The sequence below is a fragment of the Zea mays genome, chromosome 10, assembly GCF_902167145.1.
Source record: "Zea mays cultivar B73 chromosome 10, Zm-B73-REFERENCE-NAM-5.0, whole genome shotgun sequence".
In the NCBI taxonomy this organism is placed as follows: Eukaryota; Viridiplantae; Streptophyta; class Magnoliopsida; order Poales; family Poaceae; genus Zea; species Zea mays.
Window position 1 is genome coordinate 151,570,070 of NC_050105.1, and position 18,105 is coordinate 151,588,174.

At 50.8% G+C, this 18,105-nt stretch overlaps 1 protein-coding gene across 1 annotated transcript; it reads left to right on the plus strand.

The window, feature by feature from the left end:
- The first annotated feature begins 5,237 nt into the window (after positions 1 to 5,237).
- LOC100383771 (uncharacterized) lies at positions 5,238 to 8,991 on the plus strand. The gene is given in 2 exon segments (NM_001176406.1): positions 5,238 to 5,476; positions 7,692 to 8,991. Coding segments are annotated over 2 exon segments (309 nt in total). The 5' UTR covers positions 5,238 to 5,252; the 3' UTR covers positions 7,777 to 8,991.
- Positions 8,992 to 18,105: the final 9,114 nt, after the last annotated feature.

An 18,105-nucleotide genomic window follows, 5' to 3' on the forward strand; every position in this document is an offset into this window, starting at 1 on the left:
AGCGCTCTCTATTTTATGCTGCATGTTTTTATAACATCTTATCTCATATGGTGTAATGTTCTTATGTATATGTATGTTTGCTTGTGTCTGTTCATCTTCGCTTCGCGTGCGATTAGATCGCGATTCGTTTATGAGCTTCGAGGAATCGATGATCAAGCATGGCGACAAAGTGATCGAACTCTTCGAGTTCTACGAGATCGAAGACCCTGAGCATCTGTTTGGTGAATGCAAGTGTCCTCTGACCCATTATGTCCCATTTACTTTATAATACACTGTCCCGCATACTATGAACAACCTAAGGATTTACTAGCTTTCTATTTACCTTGTCCTTGATTTACCTTTTGGGTTACTATGGTTAGCTACATGCTAGCGCTTTACTTTAATCAATGAACATGATGAGATACAATGATGATACTATGATTTTATTCTGGATATGATGATATACTTGTGGCATTTAGGGGACTCGGGTTGTTTCCCGAGTACCTCTCCGTAAGGACCTGTTCGTTGAGAGACCACCCGGGATAACAGTGCAACCATGAGGGTGAAATGGGGCGCCCTTAGCTAATTAATTAGAGGAACTAGAGGTGTAGTTGCTTCGCCGTCGTGCCGTCAATGGGGTCCAGGCACAGTGCTTGCTCTGCCGAGGCTGGGTGCCGAGGTTCTTTCGTTTTGCTTTTGTTAGTCACCCCCCTGCGGGGAGTGGTACTGTGTTTATCAAACTGGAGAAACCTAACGGGCGGCTAGTACCTCTAGGGAATCTTTGTAAAAGCTACGTAGTGATACCCTGCCGGACCACCTAGGAAGTGATCAATGGGGAGTCATGATCCCCAGGCAAAACGGGAATCACGGCTCATGGGTAAAGTGTGCGACCTCTGCAGAGGGTAATGAAACTGATATATCAGCCGTGCTCACGGTTATGAGCGGCCTTGGGATCCTCTTTGATTAGAAATACAGATGGTTCGAGATACAATGGTTCTATTTATGATTTTGGTTCGATGATGATAATGATGTTCCTCGAGGAGGAAATGGTTCATGGGTTGGCTATTACTAAAACTTGGCTTCCACTAATAATAAATACATGACCAACTAAAAGCAACTGCTTGAGCTTAACCCCACATAAAGCTAGCCCACTTGAGCCAAACGGGACACTTGCTGAGTACGTTGATGTGTACTCACCCTTGCTTTCATAAAACACCAGGTGCCTTCGGTGCAATCTATGCTTAGGTAAAGAAGAATGCGTCGAGGCGGATCTCCAGGAGTTCCAAGACTTCGACGAGTTCGAGGATTAGGCTAGCGACCTCCCCCAGTCAGCTGCCTGTGGTGGGTTTATTTACGTTGGCTACGTTTCTATTCTGTGTACTTTGATTATATTATGTAAATGACTCTAGTCTTTAATATTATTACTCATTCTATATTGTTATTCGAAGCATTGTGCTATGATGAGTCATTTATGTAATTGCTGTGTACGTGAATTTCTGATCCTGGCACGTACATGGTTCGCATTCGGTTTACCTTCCAAAACCGGGTGTGACATAAGTGGTATCAAAGCCGTGATGACTGTAGGACTGCTAGCCTAGAGTAACATTGGCCGTTTTAAGGACTTATTGATCATTACTTCACCTCATCCTTGATGTTGTTTCAAAATATTAGTCACCTCGACTAATTCTATGTTGTGCTCCTATATGCCCCCTTGCCAAAAGTATTTTATTCCAGTATGGTCTATACTTTTCTCAATCTATTAGATCTGATCTCACTCTTGTGCTAGCGACATATTTGTAGATACCCCCTGACCATAACCTTCTTGCCTTTTGGGATTTATTCCTCTTCCATCACTAAATTTCTACAATTTGGCAATCATTATTCCTTTGTTATTGACATGCTTGTACCCTAGATTCTTAAATACTCTTGTTTCAAATACTTATATATGAATTTCTACTGCCTACTTAAACATTTCAGTTTATATGTCCATCATCATCCTGTCTTTCGAGACCCTTTCCTATTCTGTTGCTAAGTCGCTATCTTTTGGCAATTCGTACTCCCTTGGTCTTGGTATGCTCGCACCTTCGTAATCTTGCATACTTTTACTTTTTATATAAACGCTTACCTTTGTACCCCAATGTCTGTTTAAAGACCTTTCAGTTTACATACTCTTGACCACCTTTGTTTCTTCATGATCCATGAGCGGTCATTTTATTTTGCATATCCTTGGTAATCTTGTTGTCTCCTTGTAACTCCACTTGGTAATTAATTTTCTTTACTTCAACCATTCTGTTGCAACCTTACCTATCTTACCCTTGACTGTTTTCTCCACTTTACCACCTAGCGAGTCTTGCCTGAACTCTATCCTTATGCTTTTCATTAGTATCATCTTTACCTTTGACACCTCTATATCTTACTTGATGTTTGTCTCATACCTGCCCTTTAAAATCACCTCTCTCCCGTCTTATTCTGAGAGCTATACTTTACCTATCTTTACCTTGGTTGCATCCTCTTCTTTGGCTTGCGAGTTTGTAACTTCGTCCTTTGCTGTGCTTTTGTTTGTTACTGCCTCCACCTATCCCACCTCTCAATCTTACCTTGGTGATTACATTATTTTTGTTATCTAAAATCTCCAATCTCCTATCCCAATTTGAGAACGGTGTTTTACTTATCTTATCCTTGGCAACGTCATATTCTTTACCACGTGTAAGCCTTGACATACCTCCATTCTTTATTGTACTTATACCACTGGCTCTTCTATGCCTTCACATTTTCTCCTATACTCTTGTCTGTTATCGCCTTTGACCCTTGCGATATTTATGTCATCTACCTAAATGCTTACCTTAAAATTATCCTTTAAAAGCCTCTCCTGTATTTTGAGAAAGTTTGAGAGTTGCGAGTTACCCATCCCTCCCTTGATTTCTTTTCACTTCTTGTCGCCTTACAAGTCTTGTCTAATTCCATCATCTGTTGTGTTTTTATTTGCTATCACCATTACCTCGCCATCCATCGATCTTACCTTCATACTGATCTTTATGCTTGCTTCTTAAAAATTCCCTCTCTTCCACCTCAATTTGAGAGTGGCGATTTACCTATCTTGCCCTTGGACGTACCCCCTTCTTTTTCATTTGCAGGTCCGGTCTTAACTCCATCCTTTATTGTACTTATATCCTTTGCCTTATGCCTATTTACCTCCTCCCCTACATCCTTGTTTGTAATTACCTTTACAACCCTCGTGATACCTATGCCCTTGCCCTCCTGCTTACCTTGAACCTACCTTTTGAAGCCTCCTCTTTTCCATCACTGTTTGAGGATAATGCCTCACCTACTTCATCATTGATTGCTCCCCCTTCTTTGATGCCTCGCAAGTTTTGTCTAAAATACATCCTTGGTTGTGTTTGTCTGTTATCACCTTACCCCTTGTCACCCCTCGATCCTTACCTTGATGCATATCTCGTACCTGTATTTTAAAGCCTCCTTTCTCGTTTCAGTTCAAAGAGTGTTGTCTTATCCATCCCACTCTTGGTTGTTCCCTTTTCCTCTGTAGCATTGCAAGTCTTAACTTTCGTTGAATATCACCCTTACCTTTGTAATCACTATATCTTGTTGTGATGCTTATTAGGTCTGCTTTTTGGGATCTCCTCTTTTCTATCTCAACTCGAGAGTGGTGTTCTACCTCTTATGCCTTGGTCGTGACCTTTTCTAGGTCGCTCACAATGCTTGCTTTAACTCCATCCTTTATTGTGCTTGTGTCCCTATCCCACACGTCTTGTTCTTCTCCTCGTCCTTCGACAACCTTAGAAAGTAGTTATTCATGTTTCAAGAAAGACCACCATTTAATTAAAAGAAACGTATAGCAACGAGATGTTTGTTGTTGTATGCTTGTGCTGTTTGTCTTTGTGTGATGACTGATTTGCTTCTTTGTGATGAGTGTTGATGTGTTGTGGCCCTTGGTCTGCAATGACATCAGTTCACTAGCTGAGTGCCATAGAGTTAGGTAGTTGGGTGCTCTCCCTTTTCTCTCTTTAATCCATCTATGCTTACCTTTTCTATCTGTGGCCTTTCCTCTTGCACCTGTCCGGTTGGCAGCCTCCAACCTCTCTTAATCAATCAAAATCAGAGTCAACGTCATCTTCACCAAATGCATATCAACGCTCTTGTTAAGGGGGTTATCCGCTAACCCCAATGAAGACAATGTGATCAACATCAACAAACATGATCAAAGTGAAGCAGCGGAAGCAGGCGTGGGTCCTAACCCACAGGTCCAAGGGATCCTCAAGAATTGCATGAATAGGTCTCAAGCATCTAAAGGTCAAAGCAAACAGTCCACGAGTTAAGTTTGTAGAGTCAAAGTCAACTCAAGAAAGCTGTGAGCAACCAATGAACCAATCTCATTTTCTTGCTAGCCTCTTCTTGAATCTCGAGGGCGAGATTCCGTTAAGGGGGTTAGATTTGTAACACCCTGAATTTGGGGGTATAAATTTTTTTCTCTAATATCCATCAAATTCAGGTGTTACCCTCTCATTTCCTTCCTTTTCTTTTCTTTTTTCCTAAATAGTGAAGAGTTATTTTGATTTTATGTCTAGGCGTAAGCCTAGTAAAATAAAATCTTAGAGGAACTTTGATTGTTGCATTCATGCCGATGCATAGTGTTTATGAGTGTAAAATGTTATCGTAACAGATTAAAATATCTCGAGGATGTTCCCAAGAGTTTTTTGGAATCTTTGGAATGTTTCTTTGAGTATTAAATATGAATTTTAGTTTTTCTAATTTTAATTAAATACTTAAATTTAGTACTTGCAAAAAACTATAAAAATTTGGAAGCTCAATTATATATATTTTTCTTCCTCTCATAAAGCCTGATCTAGATCTTGTGTCGTTTTCGCGAGATCGCCAAACCGTCTCTCCTCGCAAACGTCGTGCTGCTCATGTCTACCCCGTCTATCCCTTGGCGCAGGCACAATCACCTCGTTTCGTCTCACTTTGTCGCATAACTTTCACCTTTCATGAACTCAACTGACTCACCACACCTCTCTTCCAAATATATATCTATATATGTGACACACGCTTTTTTTCTGTTCTCCATCGTCAACCCCACGCATGGCCGCATGCAACTTTTTGCCTGCATTGGTGCGTCTTGTGCGGTTGAGAAAATAGAGGAAAGAAATATCATATGGGTCCCACTTCCTATTTTCTCTCTTGGCGTAATCTGCATGCTACCCAAACCAACCACGCTCGGCCTCTCTCTCCAGTCTCCACCCACCGCGCATGCCATGCGTCGTAGCTGCGCATCGCGCCCACCAGGCCGCCCAATCTCCTATTCATCTTCTCCAAACTGCCTCTCCCCACCCATCTCGCCCATGTTCGCGAAACCCAGAGCCGAACCGCCCCCAGTCGACCTCGGCTCTCCGGCGAGCTGCCCTCCATGTCCTGGCCACACAGTCGTTCGTCGCGCCGATCGCCCAGGAAGATCTGTGATGCGCTCGTCGTTGCCGAGGTTAGTGGCCGGGTGAGGCTCCCTCTTCTTCTCCCTTTATCCCTCTTCTTCTCTGGCTGCTCCCTCCCTCCCCACGCATTCTTCCCCTCCCCTGCAGCGCGGCCAAGCCTGGCAACCTGGCACGGTGTCGCGGCTTTGCCCGTGGTAAGGCACCTCCTCCCAGCGAGAACCCGCGTGGCGCCCCTGTCCTGTTGCCCCAACAAGCGACGTCGTCTGCCCATTCTAGCCATGGCCGACCAGCCCGCCCAGTCCCTGCTCCCTCCCTAATCCCGCGCGGCGGCGTGCTCGGCGCCCAGCTGGTAGCTTGCCTTGCGCCTCGTGCCTCCCCTGACCGAGCGGCCTGCTTGCCGCAGAAGAGAGATCCAGGACGCGTCCGGCCCACAGCCCCGCCCCTGCGCAGAAATCCCAGAGCCGGTTGTTCCCCTGTGTGTGTGTGCGTGGTGAGAGGTTGAAGAAAGGGAGCAGCCACATTAGATCCTACTCCCTTTCATCCTATGTGGTTGTGTCCCCATGTGACCCTTCATGTGGCTTCGGTTCAACCAACTAGTTCGTGACACGTCACCTATAATCCGCGGAATATTATTCATTCAGTATATGTTGCGATTATAAATACGTTTTGGACCATTCTAATTACGCTAATTCCATAACCACGTCATCTGCATATTAAAATATTATTTTGTCATATCGTATATTTTAAATAGTTATTTAATCTCTTGTCTATTCAATGATTATTAAAGTAGTGTTGCAATTAAAATTAATCTATATTCTTACTTTGCGATTTTAAAATACATGTTAATATTATTATATCAAATCAAATGTTTCTGAATAGGTACTTACTTAGTATAGACGCAATATATGCAATGCTCGCGTGTCGCGTGTGTCCACACGACGTTCGTGCGTGCTGTTCACGTGTCATCGTTCGCGCGAGTCGCGATTCGCGCGCTTTAATAAAATTGTTTATTACCTATGAATTGTTAGCTATTCCATATATAATGCGCCATAATCCTGTTTCTATTCGTTTCAGTGGCTTTAACTTCGTAACCTCGTCGTCAACCTGCTAGTAACGTTATTTCCTCGCGCGTGTCGTCGCGCGTGCTATTCGCACGCGTTGCCGCGGGTTGTTTTCGCACATTGTCGCTTGTCGCGCGCTGTCCGCGCGTAATATTAAATCAACGGTTCAGTAAATACACGTGAACTTTTATGGTCGTCCGATTTACTCTATTCTAATTGTTTCACCTTCACAATAATATTATGTACACGTTAAAATATTATTTTATCGTACCTCATGCTTTAGTTAATTAATTAATTAATTGTCGGCCATGCTTTAGCATAAATCGATAAATGTAGTGATTCTCGTGTCGTCGCTGTCTGTGGGCGTCGTCGCGCGCTATTCGCGATGTTGTTCACGCGCGTCGTCGCGTGCCGTCCACGTGCTGCTCGCCCTACCACGCGTCGTTAGCGCGTATCTCACGTGTGTCACGTGGCGTCCACGCGTCATAATATATTGTTTTCGTTAAATACTCATGAGTATAACACATTCATCTGGTCGCATATTCTAATGAATTTGTTTAATGTTTGCTCGTCTAATGTTTATTAGATTAGTAGTTCAATTAAATTAAATATTAAATATATATAGTTGTCAACTTGCGTTTTTATAATAAACATTAACATGACTAATATCAACTTAACTACCTTTTATTTATTTAATATTCATTTAGTATAAACGTCTCACCTATTTTGTTTTTTTGCCTGTCGCGCGTGTTTTTCCGCGTGTGGTGGCGTTCTCGTTCGCGCTGGTCGCGTGCTGTTTCGTGTGTCGTCGGCGTGCTATGTCGAGCGTGTCCGCGCGTCTTTCGCACGTTGTCATGTTGTTTCGCTCGTCGTAAATTCGCCTCGCTTAGAATCTCTCGCCTTAATTAAATTACTGGTTTAACTGATAGCCGCTAATGTAACAAGTTAATCAAAACTAAATGGTAGATATTATTTATATTTGATAATGTCGAATTAAACGTTTTAGTTAATATTTATTTAGTGTAAACGTTACGACTTCTCGAATGTAACTTTGACCGTCACGTTTCTCATCCCCGCGTAACCGTAGAAGCGCTCTCTATTTTATGCTGCATGTTTTTATAACATCTTATCTCGTATGGTGTAATGTTCTTATGTATATGTTTATTTGCTTGTGCCTGTTCATCTTTGCTTCGCGTGCGATTAGATCGCGATTCGTTTATGAGCTTCGAGGAATCGATGATCAAGCATGGCGACAGAGTGATCGAACTCTTCGAGTTCTACGTGATTGAAGACCCTGAGCATCTGTTTGGTGAAGGCAAGTGTCCTCTGACCCATTATGTCCCATTTACTTTATAATACACTGTCCCACATACTATGAACAACCTAAGGATTTACTAGCTTTCTATTTACCTTGTCCTTGATTTACCTTTTGGGTTACTATGGTTAGCTACATGCTAGCGCTTTACTTTAATCAATGAACATGATGAGATACAATGATGATGCTATGATTTTATTCTGGATATGATGATATACTTGTGGCATTTAGGGGACTCGGGTTGTTTCCCGAGTACCTCTCCGTAAGGACCTGTTCGTTGAGAGACCACCCGGGATAACAGTGCAACCATGAGGGTGAAATGGGGCGCCCTTAGCTAATTAATTAGAGGAACTAGAGGTGTGGTTGCTTCACCGTCGTGCCGTCAATGGGGTCCAGGCACAGTGCTTGCTCTGCCGAGGCTGGGTGCCGAGGTTCTTTCGTTTTGCTTTTGTTAGTCACCCCCCTGCGGGGAGTGGTACTGTGTTTATCAAACTGGAGAAACCTAACGGGCGGCTAGTACCTCTAGGGAATCTTTGTAAAAGCTACGTAGTGATACCCTGCCGGACCACCTAGGAAGTGATCAATGGGGAGTCATGATCCCCGGGCAAAACGGGAATCACGGCTCATGGGTAAAGTGTGCGACCTCTGCAGAGGGTAATGAAACTGATATATCAGCCGTGCTCACAGTTATGAGCGGCCTTGGGATCCTCTTTGATTAGAAATACAGATGGTTCGAGATACAATGGTTCTATTTATGATTTTGGTTCGATGATGATAATGATGTTCCTCGAGGAGGAAATGGTTCACGGGTTGGCTATTACTAAAACTTGGCTTCCACTAATAATAAATACATGACCAACTAAAAGCAACTGCTTGAGCTTAACCCCACATAAAGCTAGCCCACTTGAGCCAAACGGGACACTTGCTGAGTACGTTGATGTGTACTCACCCTTGCTTTCATAAGACACCAGGTGCCTTCGGTGCAATCTATGCTTAGGTAAAGAAGAATGCGTCGAGGCGGATCTCCAGGAGTTCCAAGACTTCGACGAGTTCGAGGATTAGGCTAGCGACCTCCCCCAGTCAGCTGCCTGTGGTGGGTTTATTTACGTTGGCTACGTTTCTATTCTGTGTACTTTGATTATATTATGTAAATGACTCTAGTCTTTAATATTATTACTCATTCTATATTGTTATTCGAAGCATTGTGCTATGATGAGTCATTTATGTAATTGTTGTGTACGTGAATTTCTGATCCTGGCACGTACATGGTTCGCATTCGGTTTACCTTCCAAAACCGGGTGTGACAGCGATGGCTCAGGCGCAGTGCTGACATCTTCCTTTGAGGTGGAGATCCTTCCCCCGTGTCGACGTCCGAGGCCGGGTCAGATTCCACCGAAGGTGGAGACGATGCCGAGGGTGCTGCTGCTCCCCCTATTGATGTCTGAACCTGCAAGAACAATTTGTCTGTAGTGTGCGTATGTTTTTTGCGGCCGCCGAGGTCCAAACATATCATGGTCGTGTTATAAAGTTGTGTTTCTTTTCGCTCCCGTTTCAAGTATCCGGACTTGTTCGTCAGTAGCAGAATCGCTTATCCGAGCGAGAGTTACTTTTCACAGAAGGTGATGAGTGAGGTATCCATATCCTGGAGGCGTAGGAGTTCCTCGACTCGGTCGGCCTTGCCGCTTACGTGTACTCCGTCATTTTCAGGATTCCACTATCGAAGTAGTCGAAAAGCGCGAAAGACGTTCTGACAGAAAGACTTTTTCCGAGGAAAATTTTGACGCAGAGGGGGTTCCCCCCTTCTAGCCCCGAGGGAGGGTCGGGCTTTGCCGAGGCAAGGCTGACCCTTCCTTGACGGTTAGACTCTTTTTGCGTATGTAAAGAGAACGAGGTATGTGAACGACTTGAAAACATCTTAAGGGTAAAAGCGACGTAGCTGTCGGATGTTCCAAGCGTTGTTGTAGACCTCGCCTTGACTGTTGGCCAGCTTGTATGTTCCGGGCTTCAAAATCTTAGCGATGATGAACGGCCCTTCCCAGGGAGGTGTGAGCTTATGACGCCCTCGGGCGTCTTGTCGTAGCCGAAGCACCAAGTCCCCCACCTGGAGGTCTCGGGGCCGAACCCCTCGGGCGTGGTAGCGTCGCAGAGACTGCTGATACCTTGCCGAGTGTAGTAAGGCCATGTCTCGAGCCTCTTCCAGCTGGTCCAGTGAGTCTTCTCGGCTGGCCTGGTTGCTTCGGTCGTCGTACGCCCTTGTCCTCGGGGAGCCGTATTCTAAGTCTGTGGGCAAGATAGCCTCGGCCCCATAGACTAGAAAGAACGGCGTGAAGCCCATGGCTCGGCTTGGCGTCGTCCTCAGACTCCAGACCACCGAGGGGAGTTCCTTCATCCATCGCCTGCCGAACTTGTTGAGGTCGTTGTAGATCCTCGACTTGAGTCCCTGCAGAATCATGCCATTGGCACGCTCTACCTGCCCATTCGTCATGGGGTGAGCTACGGTGGCCCAGTCCACCCGGATGTGGTGGTCCTCGCAGAAGTCCAGGAACTTTCTGCCAGTGAACTGGGTGCCGTTGTCGGTGATGATGGAGTTCGGGACCCCAAAGCGATGGATGATGTTGGTGAAGAACGCCACCGCCTGTTCGGACCTGATGCTGTTTAGGGGTCGGACCTCAATCCACTTGGAGAATTTGTCGATAGCGACCAGCAGGTGCGTGAAGCCCCCGGGTGCCTTCTACAAGGGACCGACGAGGTCCAGACCCCACACAGCAAACGACCAGGTGATGGGTATTGTTTGCAGGGCCTGAGCGGGCAGGTGCGTCTGCCTTGCGAAGAACTGACACCCTTGGCAGGTGCGTACAATCCTAGTGGCGTCGGCCAACGCGGTTGGCCAGTAGAAACCTTGTCGGAAGGCGTTTCCAACGAGGGCTCGAGGTGCTGCGTGATGACCGCAAGCCCCCGAGTGTATTTCTTGCAATAGCTCCTGACCTTCGGCGATGGATATGCATCGCTGGAGGATACCTGAGGGGCTGCGGTGGTAGAGCTCTCTTTTCTTCACCCAGCAAGACGAACGACCTGGCGCACCGCGCCAGTCGCTGAGCTTCGACTCTATCGAGGGGTAGCTCTCCTCGGTGGAGATATTGCAGGTACGGGGTCTGCCAGTTTCGATTAGGCGTGACCTCATTCCGCTCTTCCTCGACGCGCAGTGCCTCATCCTCGGTGGCCGAGGGTGCCTCGGGCTGAGCCAAGGGTGCCTCGGGCTGGGCCGAGGCCTCCTCGGGCTCGGGCGTGTCGTCGGTCTTGACGGAGGGTTGATGTAGGTCTCGGGAGAAGATGTCCGGGGGAACCGTTGTCCGCCCCGAGGCTATTTTAGCCAGCTCGTCCGCGGTCTCGTTGTATCGTCGAGCGACGTGGTTGAGCTCGAGCCCGTAGAACTTGTCTTCCAGGCGCCGAACCTCATCGCAGTAGGCTTCCATCTTCGGGTCGCGGCAATGGAAGTTCTTCATGACTTGGTCGATGACAAGCTGCGAGTCGCCACGAGCATCGAGGCGCCGAACCCCTAGCTCAATGGCGATGTGCAACCCGTTAACGAGAGCCTCGTACTCGGCCACGTTGTTTGACGCCGGGAAATGGAGGCGCAACACGTAGCGGAGGTGCTTCCCGAGGGGTGAGATGAAGAGCAGGCCCGTGCCCGCTCCTGTTTTCATCAGCGACCCGTCGAAAAACATGGTCCAGAGTTCCGGTTGGATCGGAGCTGCTGGAAGCTGGGTGTCGACCCATTCAGCCACAAAGTCCGCCAAGACTTGGGACTTGATGGCCTTCCGAGGAGCGAACGAGATTGTCTCGCCCATGATCTCCACCGCCCACTTTGCGATCCTACCTGAGGCCTCTCGGCACTGGATGATCTCCCCCAGGGGGAAGGATGACACCACAGTCACCGGATGAGACTCGAAGTAGTGTCGCAACTTTCGCTGCATCAGAATTACCACGTACAGTAGCTTCTGAATTTGTGGGTAGCAGATTTTGGTCTCGGACAGTACCTCACTGATGAAGTAGACCGGCCTCTAGACGGGCAATACATGCCCTTCTTCTCATCTCTCGACTACGATCGCGGCGCTGACCACCTGAGTGGTTGCGGCTACGTAGATCAAGAGGGCTTCTCCGGCAGCGGGGGGCACCAATATGGGCGCGCTTGTAAGGAGCGCCTTTAAGTTCCCGAGGGCTTCCTCGGCCTCGGGTGTCCAAGTGAAGCGCTCGGTCTTCCTTAAGAGGCGGTACAGGGGTAGGCCTCTTTCGCCGAGGCGCGAGATGAAGCGGCTCAGAGCCGCAAGGCATCCCATGACCCTCAGTACTCCTTTCAAGTCCTTGATGGGCCCCATGTTGGTGATGGCCGCGATTTTCTCCGGGTTGGCCTCGATGCCTCGCTCGGAGACGATGAACCCCAGGAGCATGCCTCAGGGTACTCCGAAGACACACTTCTCGGGATTGAGTTTTCCGCCTTTCGCCTTGAGACACTTGAATGTCGTTTCAAGGTCAGCGAGGAGGTCGGAGGCTTTCCTCGTCTTGACTACGATGTCATCGATGTAAGCCTCGACCGTTCAGCCAATGTGCTCTCCGAACACGTGGTTCATGCACCTTTGGTATGTCGCACCTCTTTGATGAACCCTGCAGCCATCAGCTTGTGGATTTCCTTGCCTATGGCTCTGCGCTTTTCTTCGTCGAATTGGTGCAGAGTGCTCGGCGACATCCCTTGGTATGCCAGGCATGTCCGAGGGACTCCACGCAAAAACCTCGGCGTTCGCGCGGAGAAAGTCGACGAGCACTGCTTCCTATTTGGGGTCGAGCTCGGAGCTGATCCGGACCTGCTTGGAGGCGTCGTTGCTGGGGTCGAGAGGGACGGACTTAACCGCCTCAGCTGGCTCAAAGTTGCCGGCGTGGCGCTTCGCATCTGGCACCTCCTTGGAGAGGCTCTCCAGGTCGGCGATGAGGGTCTCGGATTCGGCGAGGGCCTCAGCGTACTCCACGCACTCCACATCGCATTCGTACGCGTGTTGGTACGTGGGTCCGACGGTGATGACCCCGTGGGGGCCTGGCATCTTGAGCTTGAGATAGGTGTAGTTAGGGACGACCATGAACTTGGCGTAGCATGGTCTCCCCAGCACTGCGTGGTAGGTTCCTCGGAACCCGACCACCTCGAACGTGAGGGTTTCCTTTCGGAAGTTGGAGGGAGTCCCGAAGCAGACGGACAGATCGAGTTGCCCAAGGGGTTGGACGCGCTTCCCGGGGATGATCCCATGAAAGGGCGCCGCACTGGCCTGGATCGCGGACAGGTCGATCTGCAAGAGCTCGAGGGTCTCGGCGTAGACGATGTTGAGGCTGCTGCCTCCGTCCATGAGGGCCTTGGTAAGCTTGACGTTGCCGACGACGGGATCGACAACGAGCGGGTACTTCCCCAGGCTCGGCACGCGGTCGGGGTGGTCGCCTTGGTCGAAGGTGATGGGCTTGTCGGACCAGTCTAGGTAGACTGGCGCCGCCACCTTCACCGAGCAGACCTCCCGGCGCTCTTGCTTGCGGTGCCGAGCCGAGGCGTTCGCCACTTGCCCACCGTAGATCATGAAGCAATCGTGGACCTCGGGGAACTCCTCTGCCTTGTGGCCCTCCTTCTTGTCGTTGTCATGGCTTCTGTCACCTTCCGCCGGGGGCCCGGCCTTGTGGAAGTAGCGCCGAAGCATGACGCACTCCTCAAGGGTGTGCTTGACGGGGCCCTAATGATAGGGGCACGACTCCTTGAGGATCTTGTCGAACAGGTTGGCGCCTCCGGGAGGCTTCCGAGGGTTCATGTGCTCGGCGGCGGCGATAAGGTCTGCGTCGGCGGTGTCGCGTTTCGCTTGCGACTTCTTCTTGCCCTTCTTCTTGGTGTCTCGCTGAGCGGACACCTCAGGGACGTCTTCCTGCTGGCGCCCCTGAGGCTGCTTGCCCTTCCGGAAATGGCCTCGACCGCCTCCTGACCAGAGGCGAACTTGGTGGCGATGTCCATCAGCTCGCTCGCCCTGGTGGGAGTCTTGCGACCCAGCTTGCTCACCAGGTCGCGGCAAGTAGTGCCAGCGAGGAACGCGCCGATGACATCTGAGTCGGTGATGTTGGGCAGCTCGGTGCGCTGTTTCGAAAATCGCCGGATGTAGTCCCGCAGGGATTCTCCCGGCTGCTAGCGGCAGCTTCAGAGATCCCAGGAGTTCCCAGGGCGCACGTATGTGCCCTGGAAGTTGCCGGCGAAGGCTTTGACCAGTCGTCCCAGTTGGAGATCTGCGCAGGAGGAAGATGCTCCAGCCAGGCTCGGGCGGCGTCGGAGAGGAACAGGGGGAGGTTGCGGATGATGAGGTTGTCATCGTCCGTTCCACCCAGCTGGCAGGCCAGCCGGTAGTCCGCGAGCCACAGTTCCGGCCTTGTTTCCCCCAGTACTTGGTGATGGTAGTCGGGGTTCGGAACCGGGTCGGGAACGGTGCCCGTCGTATGGCCCGACTGAAAGCTTGCGGACCGGGTGGTTCGGGCGAGGGGCTCCGATCCTCCCCGCTGTCATAGCGTCCCTACGCCTGGGGTGGTAGCCTCGGCGCACCTTCTCGTCGAGGTGGGCTCAACGGTCGCGGCGGCGGTGCTCGTTGCCGAGGCGACCTGGGGCTGCAGGCGTTGCATCCCGCGTGCGCCCGGTGTGGACCGAGGCTTCCCGCATGAATCGGGAAGTCGCGGCGCGATGCTCCGGGGGGTACCCCTGCCTTCGGGAGGCAGAGCTTTTGGCCCGTCGGACCGCGGCATCCTCCAGGAGATTCTTGAGCTCTCCCTGGATACGCCGCCCCTCGGTGGTGGATGGTTCCAGCATCGCTCGGAGTAGTATTGCTGCTGCAGCCAGGTTCTGGCCGACCCCACTGGAAGCCGGGGGCAGCCTTGCCCTGGCATCGTCAGCGATGCGGTGCTGGACGCCCTGGGCCAGATGACGCGCTTCTCCGGCTGGTGCTCGGTCTGCCCACTCCTGCCCGATGTTCTGCCGGAGCTGCACAAGTTGTCCTGCTTCCTCGTCGAGCCTGGCCTGCATCTCGTGGATTTGCTCGAGCTGTGCGTCCTGACCCCCCGCAGGGACTGGGACCACAACTAGCTCCCGAAGGATGTCAACGCGAGGCGCAGGCCTAGGGGGATCGCTGTCCTCCGGCATACCAAGATGGTTGCCTTCATCAAGACCCCCTAGATCGACGTGGAAACATTCGCGACTTGGGCCACAGTCCTCGTCGTCAAGGCTGTGGCCATCATTGGAGTAATCGGAGAGGCAGTAGTCATATGCGGTCATGAAGTCCCGCATGGCACTGGGGTTATCGATCCCGGAGAAATCCCAACCATAGTCGGGCTCGTCATCTTCCTCGGAACCCAGGGGCCCGTAGGTCGAGACGGTCGTCAGTCGGTCCCAGGTTGACCACATATGGTACCTCGGAAGGTTAGGATACGCCTTTATGAAAGCGTCAACCGAAGCGGGGTCGCTCGGTGGGTCGAAGCTGAATCTAAAAGGCACAGGGTGGAAAACGGACGGTACCTCTTGATCGACGGATGTTGACGGAGTCGCGTCGGGGACGGACTGCACCGTGATCTCAGGTACGAGGCTAACGCCCAGCAAGTCCTTCGCGAGCGTGCTGGCATCATCCGTCCGCTTGGGGTTGGTGTGTTGCGGGGAAACGATGCTTGTCTTCGTCTCAAACGCGAGGTCAACGCCCGACGTGTCCCCCGCTGGGGCGCCGGCGTCGTCGACTCGCTCGACAGCCAACGAGGTGCCGCCTCCTGCTTGGCCATGGCTGTCCCGCCTCCTCCTCCTGCGGCGGAGAAGGTGATGGGACAGGCCTGGATGCTGCTCTTCCGCCATGGAGGGAAGACGTCGTCGATTCCGCCGCCGGCGGGCGGGCTGACGGCCGCCATTGTCGTTGTCGCGCGGCGGAGGAAGGAGTACCATGTCGTAGCTGCCGTCGAGGGACATGAACTCGAGACTCCCGAAACGGAACATCGTCCCGGGCTGGAGAGGTTGCTAGAGACTACCCATCTGGAGCTTGACGGGAAGCTGTTCGTCAACACGCAGCAGGCCCCTACCTTGCGCGCCAACTGTCGGCGTTTCGACCCCGGGGGGTCCCTGGACCGACGAGTAAACTGTCGCTGCGTGTCCCAGCCCAGATGGGTCGGCGCGAGATGGAACACAAGGGGGAAAACCGCGGCTCGTGTTATCCTGCGCCCAGGGCGGATGCACTTGCAGTAGGGGGTTACAAGCGTTCGCGAGGGAGAGAGAGAGACTGTCCGTCGGCCCGTCCTCCCGCGCGGCCACCTTCTCGTACGAGGGCCCTGGACCTTCCTTTTATAGATGTAAGGAGAGGGCCCAGGTGTACAATGGGGGGTGTAGCAATGTGCTAACGTGTCTAGCAGAGAGGAGCCAGAGCCCTATGTACATGCCGACGTGGCTATCGGAGAGGTGTTGCTGCCATGTTCATGTGATGTCGTGGCCATCGGAGGAGCGCTTAAACCCTGTAGAAGTACAGCTGTCGAGGCTGTCGGATCCTTGCTGACGTCTCCTTGCTTCTGTAGGGGGCTGAGAACCGCCGTCGTCATGGAGCACGCGGGGTGCCATCATTACTTGTTTACCGGGGCGAGCCAGATGGGACGCCGGTCTTATTCCCCGTAGCCTGAGCTAGCTAGGGGTAGGGTAATGATGTACCCCCTGCGGCGTGGTCGGTCCGAGCCCGAGGTCGGGCGAGGCGGTGACTCCTCCGAGGTCGAGGTTGAGTCCGAGCCCTGGGGTCGGGCGAGGCGGAGACCGTCTTCCGAGGTCGAGGTTGAGTCCGAGCCTTGGGGTCGGGCGAGGCGGAGACCGTCTTCCGAGGTCAAGGTTGAGTCCGTGCCCTGGGGTCGGGCGAGGCGGAGACCGTCTTCCGAGGTCGAGGTGGAGTCCGAGCCCTGGGGTCGGGCGAGGTGGAGCTTCCTATGGCGCCTGAGGCTGGACTTGGCTGCTGTCAGCCTCACCCTGGCGGGTGACACAGCAGTCGGAGCAGGGCAGGCGGCGATGTTTTCCTGTCAGGTCAGTCAGTGGAGGGGCAAAATGACTGCGGTCACTTCGGCCCTGTCGAATGAGGAACGCGCGTCAGGATAAGGTGTCGGGTGATCCTTGCATTGAATGCTACTGCGATATGGTCGGTTGGCGTGGCGATCTGGCCAAGGTTGCTTCACTGCGAAGCCTGCCCGAGCTGGGCCTCGGACGAGTCGGAGGTGCGCCCGTTGCTTGAGGAGGCCCTCGGGCGATGCGTGAATCCGCCTGGGTCTACTGTTCCTGCCCGAGGCAAGGCTCGGACGAAGCGAGATCGTGTCCCTTGAGTGGACGGAGCCTTGACCTGAATCGCGTCCATCAGGCCTTTGCAGCTTGTGCTGATGGTGATTACCAGCCGAGTTTAGGAGTCTTGGGGTACCCCTAATTATGGCCCTCGACAAAATCATTCCAAAGTTTAGGTAATATAAATATTAAGTAATTTTAAGTAACATTAAGTTATTATGGCGTCCAAACATTAAGTCATTTTATTAAAAATTTAGGCAACATTAAGTAATTTTAGTTTTCAGACACTTTTTATGTTTTCTGAGACATTTTTTGTTTTTAAGTCGGTCATTCCTGTCAAGTCAATTTTAGAAAAACATTAAGTTATTTTTCGATTTCAGTCATTCTTTAGATATTGTTGTTTTTTTGTCATTCTAGAGTATATACAATATTAAGCCATTCTTTATTTTTTAGTTATTTTTCGGTTGGCTCGATCGAACGGGCTGGCGCACGACGGCTCGATCGGCTGGCTAGGCAGGCTCGGGGCCAGCCGCGGGGGCGGCTCGGTCAGCAGGCTGGCTCGGACGACTATAGGGATGGCAATGGGTACCCGAAACCCGAAACCCGATGGGTAAAAACCCTATTAGGGCACGGGTATGGCGGATTTTGATACTCATGGGTATTTTATTGGGTCATTTGTTATGCCCATCGGGTATGGTGGGTGTGGGTATGTTCTCTGTTGCCCCATACCCGCTACCCGATGGGGAACCCGCTAATATATGACACGTGGGTCCGAATTTATATGTCTCATATAAAATGACTATGTTTTGTCCACAATTTTGTAGAATCAATGCTATGTTTTGTGTGATTTGGAGGCATGATATTGCCATTTAATGTTGAATATTGTTGAACATGTGATAAAATTATGTTGGGTTCGATACATTTGTTATGCAGGTACTTATTTTTGCGATTCAAATGATC